Source organism: Raphanus sativus, chromosome 4 (genome assembly GCF_000801105.2).
Source record: "Raphanus sativus cultivar WK10039 chromosome 4, ASM80110v3, whole genome shotgun sequence".
Lineage (NCBI taxonomy): Eukaryota > Viridiplantae > Streptophyta > Magnoliopsida > Brassicales > Brassicaceae > Raphanus > Raphanus sativus.
This window is the reverse complement of record NC_079514.1, coordinates 2,848,347-2,867,613: the sequence shown is the minus strand read 5'-3', so window position 1 is coordinate 2,867,613 and position 19,267 is coordinate 2,848,347. Positions and strand designations below refer to the sequence as shown.

At 40.5% G+C, this 19,267-nt stretch overlaps 3 protein-coding genes and 1 long non-coding RNA gene across 6 annotated transcripts; 3 read left to right on the top strand and 1 right to left on the bottom strand.

Moving 5' to 3' along the window:
• The first annotated feature begins 9,639 nt into the window (after window positions 1–9,639).
• LOC108830763 (ATPase 2, plasma membrane-type-like) lies at window positions 9,640–13,860 on the top strand. The gene is made up of 11 exons (XM_018604347.2): window positions 9,640–9,696; window positions 9,887–10,006; window positions 10,101–10,337; window positions 10,440–11,429; window positions 11,526–11,670; window positions 11,955–12,119; window positions 12,217–12,570; window positions 12,638–12,798; window positions 12,875–13,048; window positions 13,132–13,496; window positions 13,592–13,860. The coding sequence occupies exons 1-11, from the start codon at window positions 9,655–9,657 to the stop codon at window positions 13,683–13,685; spliced, it is 2,847 nt and encodes a 948-aa protein (XP_018459849.1). The 5' UTR covers window positions 9,640–9,654; the 3' UTR covers window positions 13,686–13,860.
• Window positions 13,861–14,186: 326 nt separating this feature from the next.
• LOC108830767 (uncharacterized) lies at window positions 14,187–14,793 on the bottom strand. Its single transcript, XM_018604351.2, has one exon. It carries the CDS (start codon window positions 14,753–14,755, stop codon window positions 14,330–14,332), a length of 426 nt encoding a protein of 141 aa, XP_018459853.1. The 5' UTR covers window positions 14,756–14,793; the 3' UTR covers window positions 14,187–14,329.
• Window positions 14,794–15,372: 579 nt separating this feature from the next.
• On the top strand, window positions 15,373–17,371 carry LOC108830765 (uncharacterized). The gene is made up of 5 exons (XR_001946231.2): window positions 15,373–15,620; window positions 15,704–15,750; window positions 15,939–16,008; window positions 16,114–16,289; window positions 16,363–17,371. It is a non-coding gene; the product is annotated as an uncharacterized LOC108830765 (long non-coding RNA).
• Window positions 17,372–18,064: 693 nt separating this feature from the next.
• Window positions 18,065–18,666, top strand: LOC108830766 (uncharacterized). Of its 3 annotated transcripts, XM_057007712.1 has the most exons (3): window positions 18,095–18,181; window positions 18,251–18,317; window positions 18,390–18,666. In XM_057007712.1, the coding sequence occupies exons 1-3, from the start codon at window positions 18,107–18,109 to the stop codon at window positions 18,572–18,574; spliced, it is 327 nt and encodes a 108-aa protein (XP_056863692.1). In that variant the 5' UTR covers window positions 18,095–18,106; the 3' UTR covers window positions 18,575–18,666. The 3 variants fall into 3 exon arrangements, with proteins under 3 accessions (XP_056863691.1, XP_056863692.1, XP_056863690.1); XM_057007711.1 differs by having other exon boundaries at window positions 18,065–18,317; XM_057007710.1 differs by having other exon boundaries at window positions 18,251–18,666.
• Window positions 18,667–19,267: the final 601 nt, after the last annotated feature.

Genomic DNA, 19,267 nt, shown 5'->3' with positions numbered 1-19,267 from the left:
GTTACAGATTTGGCGGTAAAAAAATTGAACGTACCACGGAAAGGTATATGAGATATAAATGAACCGAACTTCTTGTGCAGATTTATTTACATTGAAGCAAAATCACAAAACAGTTTGTGGGGATACCAGATCGATAGTCTCGTTCTTGATATCTTGGATCGCATCTCTCCCTTCCTTCACTTAAAATAAGGACAGGGAAGTAATAAGAAGGTATTAGGAGAAGCAGGCCGTGTGTTAAAGAGTCGATACGAGTCCTCTTTTTATACCATGAAAAACTAAGAATTTCTCCTCCGTTTAGTTATTGTGGGCCCCAGTAAAAAATTTGCCCTTAGGTCATTGTGAATCATTTACCGTAATATAAGAATCAGTTTTTAGGGTAATATAAGAATTGTAATTTAAATAAGATATTTAGAACTGATTCTTATATTATGTTTAGAACTCTATCCTAAAAACTTCCAATAAACATGGCTTCAGTAACCTTAGGGATATTAATTTTTTTTATAACTTTTTATATTTTTATTTGATCGTTCAAATTCATCATTAACCCCTTTTTTTTTTTTTGAAACTCAAACTGCATTAATTTAAAAACCCACCGTTAGTTGGGGGCCATAAAGCCACCGTCAACCATCAAAGTCTCACAAGCATTCAATGCAAACTTAGCAAGGCCATCTGCTTGGGTGTTTCTCTCACGAGAAATCCAAGAAAAAGAAACAGAATCGAAAACAGCAGCAAAGGATAAAATGTCTGCTACCACTCCATAGAGTTCCGGTAGGCAATTTCCAGAGTTAAGGGACTTGATTAGTTCAGAAGAATCTGACTCAAAGTTTACACTCCTCATGTTCTCCCTTACCCCCAAGCGCACAGCTTCCAACATAGCTAGACCTTCCGCCATGAGTGCTGAAGCCACACGATCCATACCTTTGTGGTGGGGGCGAATAGCAGAGGTAGAGAAGACCACCCATCCTAATCCCGCCACGGTACGCAGGGGAGACCAAGCTGCATCCGATCGGATTACAGTGGCTCCAGGAATCTGTTGTTGTATTGGTTGGGTTCGTGGTTGTCTTCGAGTTGCCTCGCTTTCCTTCTTCAATGTCCATTCACGAGCAAGAGCTATCGCCGTTGACAGAGTTTCTTCAGGGGAGCAAGAGAAGCCTTCAAACACAAACTTATTCCGGGCCTTCCATAGACTCCAAAGGATCCAAGGGGCCAAAGCTTTTGAAATAACTCCCGCGGGTGGTAAGCAATGATTAGAGCAGAGAGCAGACCACTCTTCAGCTAAATCTATCAGTCCACTGATTTCCACATCAGACACAAAAGGAGCAAGACGCCAAGCCTTTCGTGCATAAGCACAGTGGAAGAAGAGGTGAGTGATAGATTCAGAAGCTCCACATCTTTTACAACTTGGGTCTATCGGTATGTGTCTAGCAGCAAGTCGTTCTCCCACTGGGAGCGCCCCCTTCAGCAGTTTCCAAGCAAATGTCTTTATCTTTGGGGCACAGTCCAACTCCCAAATGTTCCTTTTCCAATTAAAACCACCCTGCTGACCATGGATTCTGATGTCGTCTCTATCAATTTCCGAATAATACCCAGACTTAGTAGTATATTCCCCTGATTTTGTCCCAAGCCAAATGATCTTGTCCGGAGCCCCCGTTTGGCTTGGCTTAATGAATTTGATTTTTTCCGCAAAATCAGGTACATACAGGTCGAGTTTTTGCTCATCCCATTCGCAGGTTTCAGGGAGCATCAAGTCTGAGACCCTGAGTTGTAGAAGATGCTCATTTGGTGGTCCCATCGGTCTCTCTTGGCAGGAAGTACTCAGCCAAGGGTCGAGCCACATCTGGATATTTTGTCCATTCCCAACAAGCCAACCCAAGTTCTTTGCCAGCAAGTCTCTTCCCAATAAAACACTTCTCCATCCATGAGACATGTTGGAGGATTTAGATGCCAATAGGATGTTGTTATCAGGGCTGTATTTTCCCATTAGCACTCGGCTGAGAAGGCAGTTCGGGTTCTGCAATAATCTCCATCCAGTCTTTGCGAGCAAAGCAACATTAAAAGTCTGGAAATCACGCACCCCTAGCCCTCCGAGAGCTTTCGATTTAGCCATTGAGTCCCAGGAGACCCACGCCATCTTCTTTGTATCTGCGTTACTGTCCCACCAGAAGCGGGTAACAGCAGACTGAATGCGGTTGCAAAGAGATACCGGAAGGGCGAAGTAGGACATGGAGTAAGATGGAACCGCGGAGAGGACGCTTTGGATCATAACTAGTTTCCCAGCAGAAGAGAGAAACTTGTTAGACCATCCGCGAGCCTTCTGTTTGATACGGTCTACTGTCGACGCGAAGATATCCCGCTTTCGTCGACCAAACTGTTCCGGTAAGCCCAAGTATTTACCCGAACCCCCTTCCTTCTGAATCTGCAGTTCATTTTTTACCATGACTTTGAGCGCTGCGGGAGACTTTTTAGAAAAAGTGATCGCCGATTTATCATTGTTGATAGATTGACCCGAGGCACCCTCATATTTCTGAAGGATATCCTTGAGAGCAGTACAGTTTTCCTTGTTTGACTCGAGGAAAAACATGGTATCATCCGCGAAGAGGAGGTGGTTTATACGGGGGCTTGCCCGTGCCACCCTTAGCCCTTTGAGAGAGCCATTCTCTTGTGCTCTATTACATAATCCCGAGAGGACCTCGCTACACATAATAAATATGTAGGGAGAGAGAGGATCACCTTGACGGATACCTCTACTCGGTACTACCTTCCCTCTAGGCAAGCCGTTAATGAGGAAGGAGAATGTAACAGTGGATATACACTGCATAATGCAATCAACAATCTTTTGGTGGAACCCCAACCGAAGTAGAACTGCCGCGATAAAATCCATTCGAGCCGATCATAAGCCTTGCTCATGTCCGTCTTGACCGCCATAGCACATCGCTGCTCCGCCTTTGAAGTCTTTAGGTAATGCAGTACCTCGTGTGTTATGAGGACATTGTCTCCTATTGCTCTGCCCGGCACAAAAGCAGATTGGTTCTCGGAGATGAGCTTTTCCATCATGGGTTGAAGACGTCGTGTGATCAACTTTGAGTAAATCTTGTAATACACGTTACACAAGGCAATTGGTCTATAGTCAGAGACCTTTTGCGGGTTCGTGATCTTGGGGATGAGGCGGAGATGTGTATCATTGATGCTGTCAGGTAGTGGCTGGCCATTAAAGAACCCTTGCACCTCCGTAATGATATCTGGTCCGATGTCTTCCCAGTGAGTATGAAAGAAGCCCGCAGAAAAACCGTCCGGGCCTGGCGCTTTATCCGCGTTGATGGAGAAGGCAGCTTCACGAACTTCAGTTGCAGACGGAACTGCCGTGAGTCGAGTGTTCTCTTCATCTGTCACTATCGGTCGGAGAGCTTCTCTGACCGTTTCTTGCCTTTCTCCTGGGCTCGTAGTGAAGAGAGTTTCAAAATATGCATCAATCACCCGCACTATCTCCTCTTCCTTATGGACCATTACTCCATCTTCTCCCTCGATGACTGAGAAAGCATTAACCCGTTTTCTGGACTTTGTAATGGCATGAAAGTAACCAGTGTTCCGATCCCCGAGCTTTAACCAAAGCAACCGGCTTCGTTGTCTCCAGTACTCCTCTTCAGCTAGGTAAGCTTCGTTCAGCTTTGATGCAATATCCTGAATCAACACAGTATCATTTATTGGGCTCGCTAGTGCTGTATCCAACTCCCTTTTCCTCTGTTCGATAATTCTCTGACTATTCCGCTGTTGAGTCTTGTTCCAAGCCGAGATAGCGCTACGCGTTGAGGATAACTTGTCGCTAACTGAAGCATTTTCGGACCCTCTCCATGCGTCCGAGATGACCTTTTTTGCTTCCTCGTTTTTACAGAGCCGGCGATCATAGCGAAACAATCCTCTACGACGCCTGGCTCCATTGTCAAAAAACGAGATCAGGGGTTTATGGTCGGAGCTCAGGTCTACCTCAAGGTATTGACTTCTAGCGGAAGGGAAACTCTCGGCCCACAAAGTGTTGGAGGCCGCTCTATCAAGTCTGCACCTAACCAGGTGATCCCCCCTTTTGCCTCTCCAAGATAGTGGATCTCCAGAGTGTTGGAGATCAAATAGATCGCCTTCCGAGAAAAAAGTACGGAGGTCGGAGAAAGATCCTTCAGGACGATCAGGGCCACCTTCCTTCTCCGCACTGCAAAGAATATCATTGAGGTCTCCGGTAATGAACCAAGCTTCTTCTCGCATGAGGGATTTTGAGACGAGCTGGTCCCAGAGCATGTTTCTTTGGTTTCTATCCGTGCTGCCATGAATAAAGGATGAATAGAACTTTTTCCCTCCAAATTCAATTAAAGTGTCAATTACATGGGTGTTTGACTCAACAATTTGAAGGTTTAAACCTTCCTTCCAAAACAATCCTAGACCCCCTGCCCCATGACCCGTTGGGGGAACCAGATGGTGATGGTCGTACTGCAAGTGTTCCAGCTTCTTGAGCACCACGTCGTTGGGATTTTTCGACTCCATAATAAAAATAATATCCGGGTCAAACTTCCTTGATATCTTTTTGAGTCGTCGAACTGTCCGGGGGTTCCCCAACCCCTGACAGTTCCAGCTCAGTATTGCTAAGGAGCGGGGCTTGATGGAGCCCGAAAATCCATCCGTCTCCTAGCCGCTGGTGGTATCAAGTTTGCAATTGGGAGGTTCTCCGATGAGGTTGGCGTACTGGCATTGCGGGAAGGGCGAGGAGTTGCTCTCCTATTCTTAGCAGCTTTTGTTACTCTCCGTGGTTTTGCTCCCTCCTGACCCGCCGCTTTTCTCCCCGTGGGTGGTTTACCTTGTTGAGCTTTCTTCTTACGATTTTCGGTATCCTGTGGAGGAGCAACGTTGGAGCCAGCTTTTTTAGAGCCCAGGGGTCTACCTGGTTTCCTCTTCTTTCCGACGCTGGGGTCCTCAGTTGTAGTTACTCCCTCAAGTGCAGGGCCCAGTCTTGCTGTCGCAGGAAGGCGAGCAGAGCCTTCACCTTCTTCCATCACCTCTTCGGGTTCTCCATCAGCAAGGTCTAAGTTTGTTGGTCCCAGTCTTCCAGCTAAGGGGCCACGCTCTCCTGATAGTGGCTCTCCATTTACAGGACCCAATCTAGCAGATAACGGCACCCGTTCTCCCGACATAGGGTCTGAATTTAGGGGTCCCAATCTTGCTGATACCGGCAAGCGTTCCTCAGGTGTTGGCTCTATTGGGGACTCTAGAAAGTCCTTAGAGTTGTCACGAATAATAGCAGCTCTAACCATTTGAATCGCCGTTTCTTCTATCTCTCCATGGTTTTCAGCCTGTCTAAAACGTTCTTGTCGAGCTGCACTTTCCGTAGGGTCAGCGCACATAGTGTATTGCGCCATTGCCTTTCTGATATCACTTGCTGCAGCTTCTATCGCTTCAGGAGGGAGAGTAGACTCACATCTCAGAAGGGGAACCCCCCTTGCTGAAGGTAACTGTTTGTTCCTTGAGGAGGAGGTAATCTCTTGTGCAGAGGAGTGCTGGTTTAAAGGCGTGTGTTGTTCATCTTCCCTACTCATGCGCTGTCTCACATGTCTGTTATCTGGTTCATAGTAGGGGTGGGAATCCCCACGAGAAGGTTCATAAGGACGCTTAGTCCCATGTTTGTAGGATTCTTTATGTTGGTGTTCTCTCGGTTGCCATTCTTTTTTAAAGAGGGGTCTTTCTCCATGTTGCATAGCTCGATTGCCATTTCTTGACAAGGAGGAGTTACGAGAGTGTTTCCCAGACGTGTAGCGAGTAAGCTTTTCTCCTTGAGAGGGGCGAGAGTAATCCTCCCGACGTTGTGGCTGCGAGCTTCTTATGTTTGGCTCCCGGCGCTCTTCAGAGTATATTGCCAAAGAAGCTTGAGGTTTTGGCTCATCTTTTTGCGCAGCTTGTAGAGCTTTTTTCTGGTGCTTGGCTTCTAAACAATCTCCAATTTCGTGGTCCAATTTGTAGCATTTGGAGCAGTGTCTTTCAAGCCTCTCATAAACGAAGGTAGCAGAAACCTCGTCGCCGTTTGAAAACTCTACAACAGAGTTCTTTATGAGAGGTAATCTTCCATTGATGTGAACCCTCATTCGGATGGAAGTTTTTGTGATTTCTGCAGCTTCATAAGTACCAATATCCCTCCCTAGACTTTCAATAACTTCCTCCGTCCATAAATGAACCGGAATCCCGTGGATCTTTATCCAAAAAGGAATCATGGAGGGGAAATCAGGGGAGACTGTCGGTTCCCAACGCTGGAGGATAACCATCCATCGAGCGTAGTGGTACGGCTGCTTTTCAAGTACTGTGAGCAGGTCGGCTTCGCGTTCGAACTGGAACTGGAACAGGCCAAGGCCTAGATCGGCGCCCACCGGAGTAATGTCGGACTTCCAGTGTTCTGTAAAGAAGGGGATGAGGGACCAGACCTTCTGAACTGATGGGTTGGTGACCCTTCCAATAATGGTGAGAGAATGCTTCTCTTTCATCTCAGATAAATCAGGAACTGTAACACGGACTCTAGCTTTGCGAGGGGTAGGGATATGCTCCAGCGCCACCGCTTTACCCTTCTCTGCTGAGGAGAGTCTTCTCTGCATTGTTGGCTAGAGAAACAGAGCTTTAGTGGTAGGTAGTGAGATTCAGGGAGTCTTGATAAAGAACAGAGCAAGCCTGAAGAGTAAACCAATTTGTTCTGCTAAGAGACTAACAAAACCAGGAGGTGAATCGGAGTAGAGGAAGAATCCTTCCAAAAGATAAGATAAAGTCGGGTTTTCCAGTAACCACTGGGTAAACAAGGTGAAAAGCTCTTTCAGTAACTAAAAACTCAACAACGCAGGAGTTTGGATTCGTCGGAAGCTGCTTTGGATCCATGGCATGGTCGCAAGAGTCTTCATTTATCTTTTCCGGTGAGTCAGCGCGGCGGAGACGGTCCCTCCGACCCGGGTCGGGGGAAGAACCCGGCGGTTTTTTGCGCAGTGTAGTGAACGGACCTGAGGATAAAGCCGTAAGGGGGAACAATTTGAATCGAAGCTTCGAAAAATCCGAGCAGATAGGCCCAAACTGGAAAGAAACCGCTGGATAATTGGGAGGAGCCCACTAGCAGGGAGTTAGAAGAAGTATCTCGACAAAAGGGCCTGAGAGCGTTTTTTTTTAACTTTTGTAGGGGTTAACCCATAATTTTTATTCATCATTAACCCCTAAATCAGTGTAATAGATGTTAGTCGAAGAGTTATTGGTGGAGGATTTAAAATTTAATTGATTAAAAAGCAATATACTTCTTGCTGCTTAACCTATCCTCCTATTAGTTCTTTTTACTCTTGCCACGTATTTGGTTCCATGTATTTCATCATTCTATACATATAATTCATTCTGAACATCATGGCCCAATGGTAAGGACGGGCTCCTTCCTGCACCCAGGTTGTGAGTTCGAATCCTACTGTAGGGAACTAAATCATGATTTCTGGACACCAACACGGATATGGACCTATATTTTAGGACACATTTGCATACCCAGAGAGAAGGTCTATCCGTGGGCTGCACCTCTCCTTGGAGATTAGTCTGGGCTCTTCCATAGGCCCGGGATACCCCAGGTTAATCAAAAAAAAAAAAAAACATTTCAACTAGAAACATGTACGATTTGAAAATTCATTCTGCCACCTATTTGCAAGATTTTTGTTTTGTTTTGTCAATTTTTTTGTTAAATTTATTGATGAAGCTCAAACGAAAAATTGCAACATATTTTTTGTAAAAGCATATTTGTTGCAATATCTCTTTGAAAAATGGTAAGTCAAAGTTAGTCAAAAAAAAATGGTAAGTCAAAGAGTTATTTCCACCAAGAATCATTATATCAGGAAATAAAACATTGGTGGAGGTGCACTGCTGTGGGATTTTAAATGAAGTTGACAAAAATGCAACATGCTTCTTGCTGCTTAACGTATATTCCTCTTGCTAACTATTTCAGTATTAGTATTTTGCCACCTATAGTATTTGATATAATTCATTCTGAAATTTTTAACTAGAAATACATATTTATTTTACGAGGTTTTTTTGTGATATTCAGCATATTAATTCAAATTTGGGGCATTGACTTATATGCGGGTATAACATACTACTCAATATGTTGGATTGTCTCTTTCAAGTTTCAAGCTGCATCATCACAAGGCCAGCAATGGAAACGAGAAGTCACATGTTGACATTTTTCATGGCATTATGGCAATCTCTCTCATTCCTTTGACATTTTTCATTAATCATTGAAAAGATGAAAGACAAAAAGTTACAATATGTCAAGTCCATGATGAAACCGATTTATATCTTCTTAATGACCGTACGTACCAATTAGGTCGTTTTTATACTCCTCAAATAAATACCTCAGCAGATTAATATAGTATTACTTAATGATATAAAGCAGTTTTACCATCGCCTTCACTTCATGATAGTGACAATTCTGGCAACTTACTAATGGTATTGTATGACTAATGAAAAATGTCAAAGGCATGAGAGAGATTACCATGATGCCATAAAAAAATGTCAACATGTGACATCATGCCCCCTGCCGATCCTGCCATGATGCACCTTGGAATTTGGAAGGGACAGTTTTGCATTACATAGGGCTACAAAAACTATAGACACACATATTATTTTCTTATAAAACTAAATTATTACACTTATCTCAGTAATCAGTATTTCTACAAGTAAATTCCAAGTAATGCAGAATCAGACAGTGAGTAGCAAGAATTTCTTCCTAATTAAGCCAGCCAATAAACATACGAACCCAAACCATTAAAAATGAATTTGTAAGGATATATATATATATATTTCTAGTTGAAATTTTCAGCATGAATTATGTATGGAAAAAAGTATATGGAACCAAATAGGTGGCAGAGCACAATATTAAATTAATAAGAGGAATATACGTTATGCAGCAAGAAGTATGTTGCCTTCTGCAACTTTAATTTAAAATCTCACAGCAGTGTAACACCTCCACTAATTATTTCTTTCCTGATATGATTATTTATTGGGAGCAATAACTCTTTGACTTACAAATTTTTTAAAAAAAATTGCAAATATTTATTTTCTCATACGAGCTTTCATCAAAATATCAAACATATTTTTTGAAAAAAAACCAAATAAAAAATTTGCAACTCTTTATTTGTTTGTGTGTAATACTAATAAGCAGTAACTAAAGAAATAATGTAATTCATGGTCGAATTTTTTTACAACAGTCAAATTAAATAAGTTTCTCCACAGATTCAGTAGAAAGGAGACCCACAAGGGACAAGGCCACAACAAGTAATTTGAACGATATCAAAGGTAATGCTATTATTAATCAACAATTAAGGAAAGGAGATTAAAAAAATATATAAAATTCATGAAGGAGAAGGCGTGATAAATGGAGATTACTTATTGGGACCCACAATTACTAAACGGCTGATGAATTCGTCGTTTTTGGTAGTATAAAAACAGAGACTCGTTTCTGCTGCAAAACACAGCCCGCTTCACCTCATACTTTCTCTTACTCCTCTCTCCCGGAATCCGTATGATCGAGTGAAACGGTGCACACAGCTGTCGTTCTAGTGACTTCTTCGAAGCCATTTGGAAGTTTTTCTTTTTTTGAAGTGAAGGAAGGGAGAGATGTCGAGTCTTGAGAATATCAAGAACGAGACTGTTGATCTGGTAACAACTTTTTTTTATCTCTCTGTTTATGACAGGGTGCATTATTACAAATTTTGAATCAGTTCCGACCAAGTTCTTTGTGTTTAAGACAAACGTTTCTCTTTCTGAAGATATATTATTGATCTTCTTGTGCACACTGGAATGTCTGAATAACTTCAAACTGTTTGTCTCATTGATGTTTTTTTTGCAGGAGAAATGTCCAATAGAGGAAGTTTTCCAGCAGCTAAAATGTACGAAGGAAGGTTTGACGAATCAGGAAGGAGAAGCCAGGGTTCAGATCTTTGGCTTGAACAAGCTCGAAGAGAAGAAGGTCTTTAACTTCTTCTTTTTTTTTTTTCTTTTGTATTTGCACTTTAGTTGTTGTTTGGTTTACTAAAATGCTTTTGTACACTAAATATTTACAGGAAAGCAAGATTCTCAAGTTTTTGGGGTTTATGTGGAATCCCCTTTCATGGGTCATGGAAGCTGCTGCAATCATGGCTATTGCTTTGGCCAACGGTGACGGTAGGCCTCCGGATTGGCAGGACTTTGTTGGTATCATCTGTCTTCTTGTCATCAACTCTACCATCAGTTTCATCGAAGAGAACAACGCCGGTAACGCCGCCGCTGCTCTCATGGCTGGTCTTGCTCCTAAAACCAAGGTTTGTTTGTCATAAGAGGATGCTTTGTGAAGTTGATCTAAAGAATGCATCAAAGCTTCTTCAAAAGCTAATGTTATTTGTGATTTTTCTCCGTTTCTCTAGGTTCTAAGGGATGGGAGATGGAGCGAACAAGAGGCTGCTATTCTTGTCCCAGGAGATATCGTTAGCATCAAACTTGGAGACATTATCCCTGCCGATGCTCGTCTACTCGAAGGTGATCCTTTAAAGGTGGACCAGTCTGCTCTTACAGGAGAGTCCCTCCCTGTGACCAAGCACCCTGGCCAAGGAGTTTTCTCCGGCTCAACCTGTAAACAAGGAGAGATAGAGGCCGTTGTTATCGCCACAGGTGTTCACACCTTCTTCGGCAAAGCTGCTCTCCTTGTGGACAGCACAAACCAAGTTGGACACTTCCAGAAGGTTCTTACAGCTATTGGTAACTTCTGCATCTGTTCCATTGCCATCGGTATGGTGATTGAGATTCTCGTCATGTACCCTATCCAACGCCGAAAGTACAGAGATGGAATTGATAATCTCTTGGTCCTATTGATCGGTGGTATCCCTATTGCTATGCCTACGGTGTTGTCTGTCACCATGGCTATTGGCTCTCACAAGCTTGCTCAGCAAGGTGCCATCACCAAGCGTATGACTGCCATTGAAGAAATGGCTGGAATGGATGTCCTGTGCAGTGACAAAACCGGAACGCTAACTCTCAACAAACTGAGTGTGGATAAAAACTTGGTTGAGGTTTTCTGCAAGGGTGTGGAGAAAGACCAAGTTCTTTTGTTTGCGGCGATGGCTTCAAGAATTGAGAACCAGGATGCCATAGATGCAGCCATGGTTGGGATGCTTGCTGATCCAAAGGAGGCCAGAGCTGGAATTAGAGAAGTTCACTTCCTTCCATTCAACCCTACTGATAAGAGAACTGCTTTGACTTACATAGACTCTAGTGGTAACTGGCACAGAGTCAGCAAAGGTGCTCCCGAGCAGATCCTCGAACTTTGCAAAGCCAGCAATGACCTTAGCAAGAGGGTGCTCGATATTATAGAAAAGTATGCGGAGCGTGGTCTCAGGTCGTTGGCCGTTTCTCGCCAGGTACTTACTTAACTTGTTTTGCTTTGATACCCTTTTAGTTTCACTTCTGCTTAGAAACAAATATTCATTAGTTTGTGTTCATGTCTCCTTCTTTAGACGGTGCCAGAGAAAACAAAGGAAAGTCCAGGTGGACCGTGGGAGTTTGTTGGCTTGTTGCCACTTTTTGATCCCCCAAGACATGACAGTGCCGAAACCATCCGAAGGGCTTTGCATCTTGGTGTTAATGTCAAGATGATCACTGGTAATAACAAAGTCTTATATTAGAAGTTGGAAAATTAAGCCTAAATTTTCCAAAATCATATGGATGATCCATCTAGATGAATTGCACTTTTAGTATCTAAACAAACAAAACTCTCATTTTCATCCCGATGGCTCATTCCGATGGAGAAACAAACATGTCCTATATAGAAAAAGTTGTGTCAATTTATTTACTATTAATTGGTTTTGAGTTGGAAACCGGACACCTGGTAGCTAAACACATTTACATTTCCCACTAACATTCTCTTGTACAAATTATGTGGCCAGGTGACCAACTTGCTATTGGAAAGGAAACTGGTCGCAGACTTGGAATGGGAACAAACATGTATCCATCCTCGGCTCTTCTCGGTAATCACAAGGACCCAGCACTTGCTACCATTCCTGTTGAGGACTTGATCGAACAGGCTGATGGTTTTGCTGGAGTCTTCCCAGGTTATTATCTTCTTTTTTTTTAAAAAAGAATATACATGTCAATGCATAGGTGGTGTGTTACATGAGATCTAAGCTTCTTTTGTTTTGGACACTATAGAGCACAAATACGAGATCGTGAAGAAGTTGCAGGAGAGGAAGCATATTGTTGGAATGACTGGTGATGGTGTCAACGATGCTCCTGCTTTGAAGAAAGCTGATATTGGTATTGCTGTCGATGATGCTACGGACGCTGCTCGGGGAGCTTCAGATATCGTTCTCACTGAGCCTGGACTCAGCGTTATCATCAGTGCTGTCCTCACCAGCAGAGCTATTTTCCAGAGAATGAAGAACTATACAATATACGCAGTTTCAATCACAATCCGTATCGTGCTTGGTTTCATGCTTATTGCTTTGATATGGAAGTTTGACTTCTCAGCATTTATGGTTTTGATCATTGCCATTCTTAACGATGGTGAGCCAGACTGTCCTTTTGAATAAACCTTAGATACAAGTTATTTATATTATATATGTCTCTATAGGTACCATCATGACAATTTCAAAGGACAGAGTCACGCCATCTCCCACACCTGATAGCTGGAAACTTAGAGAAATTTTTGCTACTGGAGTTGTGCTTGGAAGCTACTTAGCCATCATGACTGTTGTTTTCTTCTGGTTGGCAAACGAGACCGACTTTTTCTCGGTAATAATATATAATAATATGTCTTCTTTGCTAAGTGTAAAGAGTTTTAAACTTAACTTTCACTTTCCAATTACAGGACAAGTTTGGTGTAAGGTCCATCAGGGGTAATGAGCACGAGCTAATGAGTGCGGTGTATCTACAAGTTAGTATCATTAGTCAAGCTCTAATCTTCGTCACAAGATCAAGGAGCTGGTCCTTTGTTGAACGTCCCGGAGCATTGCTGATGATTGCTTTCCTCATTGCACAACTGGTAAGATCATTCATTATAGATCACAACTCCACATTTTTCAGGGATGTCTCACTGTTTTTTTTGTTACTTCCAAATTAATGCAGGTTGCCACTGTGATTGCGGTCTATGCCAACTGGGAGTTCGCAGAGGTTAAAGGTATTGGATGGGGATGGGCTGGAGTTATCTGGCTATACAGTATTATAACATACTTCCCACTGGACGTTCTCAAGTTTGCCATTCGCTACACCCTGTCTGGAAAGGCTTGGCTCAACATGACTGAGAACAGGATTGCTTTAACGACCAAGAAAGATTTCGGAAAAGAAGAGAGGGAGGCTCAATGGGCAGTTGCTCAGAGGACACTTCACGGTCTACAGCCAAAAGAACCTGTTCGCATCATTCCTGAGCAAGGAACTTACAGAGAAATGTCTGAGATTGCAGAGCAAGCCAAGAGAAGAGCTGAGATCGCTCGGTACGATAAACCTTTTTATCTCAACCTTTTAAGTATTACCGATTCTTTGACTTGAGTTTAACACTAACTGCATGTTTTATATATGTTAACTACAGGCTAAGGGAGCTGCACACACTCAAGGGACATGTGGAATCAGTAGCGAAGCTAAAGGGGTTGGACATTGAAACTCCAGGACACTACACTGTCTAGTCACGAAAAGAAGAACAAACCAAACCAAACATATGATTGATCTTTTTCCGTTGTTGTTTTCTAGTATTTTTTTTTCCTTTTCTTCACGACCGCTTGAGGTTATTGTGAAAGAACTTGCTATGTTTAGCAAGAGAAGTCTATTAAATTCAAGTTTGCAAGATAATAAATTCTTGAACCCGCCAAAAAGTAATATTTTCAAACTTTTATAAATGAAAATGTTTTTTTTTAATGTACGTGGTCATTTGACTCATTTTGTGTATGCTTCCTACTTTTTCCCTTGTATCTGCTTTCTACTTTTATTCACGAACCTCTTGAGTTTACTGTGTGAGATTTTGCCAGGTTTAGCAAGAGCTATGTCTACTAATTCAAGTTTGCAAGAATGATAAAGTTCAAAAAAAAAGTTTGCAAGAATAAAATCTCGAACCCACCAAAGGATATTAGTTTTTTTTTTGAACAACAACATATTCATCCATAGAAGGGGAAGCTTAAGTAGTAACGTTGGACTGCAGGGATCTCTTTCCAAAAGATATCAGTAAAATAATGTTTTAACAGAAAAGAAAAGCTCCAACAAGAGTCAAACCAAAACAAGAAAAAAAAATGAATTACAAAAACAATTCTGAAACCGAAAGTAAAAAAGAAAACAACTAAACCATGCCCGATTCTGCACTAAGGCCATATAAAAGATACATCAAGAGATCTATACCCTCAGTTCGACGGCAATCAGTATATTCTATCGGCCAAAAGTCACCATAAATTTTCTTATGCAAGTCGGCGTATGGGTATCCCGTATGATTCTTCCACTCTCCCCAAAGCTGAACATAACGTCGAACTTTGTCTTGTAGGAATAGTGACCGGGCCATGTAATCGGTAGATGCCGACATCGAGTATTTTGCAACTGCTTCTCTTCGCCATCCTCGAACTATGTCTCTAAGAATACTGAAATAGTCAATCTCTGACTTATTTAGATCGATTCCTTTTTTGTCCTCGGAGGTCGGATCAGCTGGCCTATAATATGCGGTGGATATATCAACCAAAAGGAAGAGGATGAAGAACTTTATGACCACAGACATTGTTGGAGAGAAAGGTTAGTTTTTTTTTGTTAAATTCAAGCCTGTTGATATAAGTTTATGTTTATATATATATACAAGCTTGTTGAGTTCTTTTTCAGTTGGGATAAGGATTTGTATAGTATTATATCCTTTTACTGCCAGGATTAACAAAGAAAAAGTAGTAGTTATCTTGTTTCCGAAAATTCTTTGATAACACGACTTTTTAAATTTATGACTATCCAAATCATATTTTAAGAAATTATTTACCAAGGTTATAAGAAAAACATTTACTTGGAATATCAGATTCAAGATTTTTAGGGAACAGAAAACTAGTAGTACCTTATTTGTTTTGGTCTTTTAGAGCTATATCGTTTTTTTTCTCTTTTAATAGGGTTTATAACGCTAATCCCAAAAGAAAAAGGAGAGGAGAGAGAAACGTCGGTCTGATCATATACATATATCTATATATATAAAGTAGACTTCTATGGCTATTTAGGATGTCCAGCTCAGCTGGGAGAGGAGGGCGTTTTATGACACGTGTCCACTATTCTTCAGCGATAGAAACGTTTTTTGACTTCATTCACGATCACTAACTAAAACTCTGGACACTTCAATAATTGGGCTTCGTTTTTTCTGATCCATCAAGGGATCCCCCTTCTTCTTTGTAAATCGAAGACCTTACTATCTCACTTCCTCTTCCTCGGCCAAGTAACGTTCTGGCTTTAAATCAATCACTGTAAAAACCCACTAATCCCATGATTTCCTCTTCATTGCAACTTTTGGATTTCCTCAGTTTCTATCTCTATATATCCTTTTGTTCTCTAGCTTCTCCTCTTTACCAAAATTATAAAAATCTAAGAATCTTCGCAAGCTTCTACACTCTAAGGTAACATGGTTCCTTTTGATTTCTCTCCACTAATTTGATTTTTAAGTCATAATTTCTTGTCATGTACGATGTTGTATTTGCAGCTGCAACATTTCCTTACGAACAGTGGTCGCAAAGTTGATTCTGTACAGTAAGTCTTTGATCTGTCTAGCAGCAATAATCTATTTGGTTTTTTGGCCATTGATTTATTGCAACCGAAGCTAAACTCATAGCATGTATTCTGTCTGTGGCCATTGATTTATTGAGTTGATAGGATGAAATTGCTTCTGATTCCTTGATTGATGAGACACCCACGTCAGGTTTTTTAAAACTGTGTAGGTTCAAAGGTTCATTCTGCGGATCAAAAGATCATTTGGATGGCTCAGCATCGAGCACTGAAACTTCACATGTACTCGCTCCATTTCTCTCTCTCTCTCACTCTCTGGTCTCAGGAGATTATGATTCTGTTTTTATTTAACTCCAAGCTATTCTTACCAGATTTTTTTTTTTACAGGTTGCAAAATATGTCTATTGAATCATAATATCCGGAGACCAGATCCGCAATACAGCCGTTTCTGCTATTTAACAATCCCATCATATAAGTAGTTTGCAAAAGGACACGACTCCTCTATCATCTACATGATTGCTTGTGACTCTTCATTACTTTGTGTATAGTTCTCAGAGCCTCAGGTACTGTTTTTTATCGCTTCTACTCTAAAGAATCTTGGTAACCATCAATCACATCTCTCTTCTTCTCTTTCAGGTTAAATGCTCAGCTATTAAAAGGCTCGATCATTGTCCCACTTAAATATTAGGCTTCTTAGTTTCTTGAGGGTTTTGGCAGAAATTTTATATCAATATGAAGAATATTGCAGAGACGTGTTGAGGTTCACAAAAACGTCTTACTAGGCAGATGAGACTTTTGGCTACATAAACATCAGAACTCTGAGTTAAACTACCTACATCATATAACAGTCTTTCTGTAAATAATCTAACTGACGTTCATATTAGCTTGAACATATTTGCTAATGGGACCAGGAACTAAAGCAAACTGCAGATGGACAAAAGAATTAGGCCATTCGATGGGGTTTACTAAGTCAGTCATATGTATTGCTGTTTTGCATCAGCCTCAGAGTTGAATTCCTTACAATGCGGACGTTTATAGAACAGTAACAGTTTCTTGGGAGCCCGTACACCTCCTTCTGGTTAGTGGGCGCCAACAATACAACATTCTTTATATAATTCTGCCGTTACTCCAAACAACCAGTACTTTGATTGGTTTTCCAGTAGTTAGTAGGAATTTCAAAAATATGTTTGCACTTTCCTTTAGGCAATATCTGTTTCACTTAACAAGAAACTGTGTTCTCTATCACGTTTGAAGGAACATGAACGTGAGGGAAAATACATGAACTTAAGTTTCTGAAGCTAATAGTCAGTAGTGAACATTATAAATACACTTACGAAAGACCTGGAGAATAGGAGTTCACAAAAAGCTTTAGGAGGAAGATATGACATGGTTAGAGAAAGCCAAGGACTTTTGTTTGGGACTCCGAGAGGTCTACAAAACGACCCCAAAAAAGAAATAGAAGAATGTTAAGTTAGAGTAAGTTTCTCATTACAATGAAATATTTCTTTCAGTAGACCAATTTGTTGACTTTTTGTTAGGGAGATTTTAACTAAATATACTCTCTTTTTTACTCTGCGAGCTTCTAACTAAATTGTCGAAAATATATCAAAACTGACTATGGTGTTAGGCTCTTGTCTTTTATCAAACAAATGACCTCATGTGGATCAAATTTACCCATGAGTTTGGTTCCAGTGTGTTTATAGAAGATAGTACACAAAACATACATAAGTCTTTTGAATTACATTAAAATAACTTCAGGCCCAAAACAATTGCAGGCCAACAAAACTTGCCTTTAAGCATTACTAGAATCTGAAACTGAAAATTTAATAATGTTTCTTGATTAATCTTCCTGACACTTTTTACTGAGAGGCATATTATACTAATATGGTATATTATCCTGTTTAGTTGAAATCTATTTAAGTTTGCCAAGAGGATTTTACAAAGGTAGGATCAGTGTACACTTAAATATATAATTATGATTTTTACTCAGCCAGTGTATTCATAGATAAAACTGTTAAGAAGACTTCAAACACACAAAAACTGATAAAATGTAATGTATACCTACTTTACTTTATGTTTTAAGTTCACAATTATCAATTATATATTATATTTTTATTGCATTAACCTATGAAAACTATTTATGCTATTCATCTTTAATCTAAACAACTACGAAAACAAAGTTATACACTATTATCACTAAATATTATCAAATGGATTAAAAACTATTTTGAACTTATTAGAAACTAAAACATAAAAACCCGGCGCGTAGCGCCGGAATACCACTAGTATATATATATAACAGAACATCTCAGAGGTCAGAAAAATACAAAAAGTCTATTATTTTGTTTTTGTTTTTTTTTCTTTTCATAAGCCTTAATTGATGTCGCCGCTAATGTCTCTCGCCATAAAACTCTTCATCGTTTTCTTGTGGACCGAATCTTCCATGGCAAAACATGTACAAGATCATAATGTCAGCAAAAATCAAAATATGTCAGACATTGACTATTCTAGTTTTTTCAAACAGATGATTGAAGGATGGCTACGTGAAGCAGATACAAAATATCCTTTTCGACCAAAAGCAATGAGAACAGGTAATGCGGATAAATTTCCTTCCTTGCAAACCGAAGCTGAAGGTTTTGTCAACAGATCGTTTTTCTTACAAGGCAAAGCTCAAGCTTATGTTCGGGAGTGGAACAACTGGAAGCCATACCGTAACTTGGTGAACAAGATAGATGTTTTGTGGCCAAACGTTGATTATGAATGTCCTCCATATGAAGCTACAAATCTGTTGACCTACATGTTACATGGCCTGAGTCGTCGTAACAACATACTTCGATTCCTTAAGTAATTGTTATTTATTTTCCTAATTATTTTGCCTAGCTTGTAGAGGACTTTTGGCTAGTTTATTAATTTTTGTTTCTGTTTATTTATTTTATTTCCGAATCTAATAAAAAATATAAATTGTTTATGTGATGTGATTTCTGCGAAAATAACATGCTAGTGTTTTCTAGCGGTACCAAATAAGGGAAAAATAGTTTTCCTTGATGCAATTGCAAACTAAGAGAATAACTTTTTGAACAAAACTTAATTTATGCTGAATCTCTAAATTCGCCCACCATTAGGATTTAATTATTTAAGAATTGTTAATTTTTCAGTGGTAGGATTCGAACTCAGGTTCATTATTGTTTTATGTTTTCAACATAGTTGAAGTGTCATTAGTTGATGAGACTTAAGAATTGGACTTGTCTGGTAACAGAACACACATTCATCATTTTAACCTTAGCTGTATTAACTTTTTTGATCTCTTGGTTTTAGTTTACTAGGTTTGTTCAAACAGATACAACAACGTTTTGTATGTCCGAGACGACTCTTGCCATGTGCACAAGGCATATTTGCACATGGTCCATATCAAAATTGAAAAAAATCTAGTCATAATTTTGGTACTTTTTTTTATAGATATGTAGGGTCCTATTTACAAATTTGTTTATAGGTTTTAAAAAGGCATAACGTACACAAAGTCCACCTAAAGCATGAGTCCGAC

Excerpts from the sequence above, each read along its gene's own strand:
- LOC108830763 (XM_018604347.2), top strand. The coding sequence starts at position 9,655 with ATGTCGAGTCTTGAGAATATCAAGAACGAGACTGTTGATCTG. Across the intron at positions 10,007-10,100 it reads ACAAGCTCGAAGAGAAGAAG|GAAAGCAAGATTCTCAAGTT; the intron begins GTCTTTAACTTC and ends AAATATTTACAG. Across the intron at positions 11,430-11,525 it reads CGTTGGCCGTTTCTCGCCAG|ACGGTGCCAGAGAAAACAAA; the intron begins GTACTTACTTAA and ends CTCCTTCTTTAG.
- LOC108830767 (XM_018604351.2), bottom strand. The coding sequence starts at position 14,755 with ATGTCTGTGGTCATAAAGTTCTTCATCCTCTTCCTTTTGGTTGATATA.
- LOC108830766 (XM_057007710.1), top strand. The coding sequence starts at position 18,107 with ATGTCGCCGCTAATGTCTCTCGCCATAAAACTCTTCATCGTTTTCTTG. Across the intron at positions 18,182-18,250 it reads AATCTTCCATGGCAAAACAT|ATGATTGAAGGATGGCTACG; the intron begins GTACAAGATCAT and ends TTTTTCAAACAG.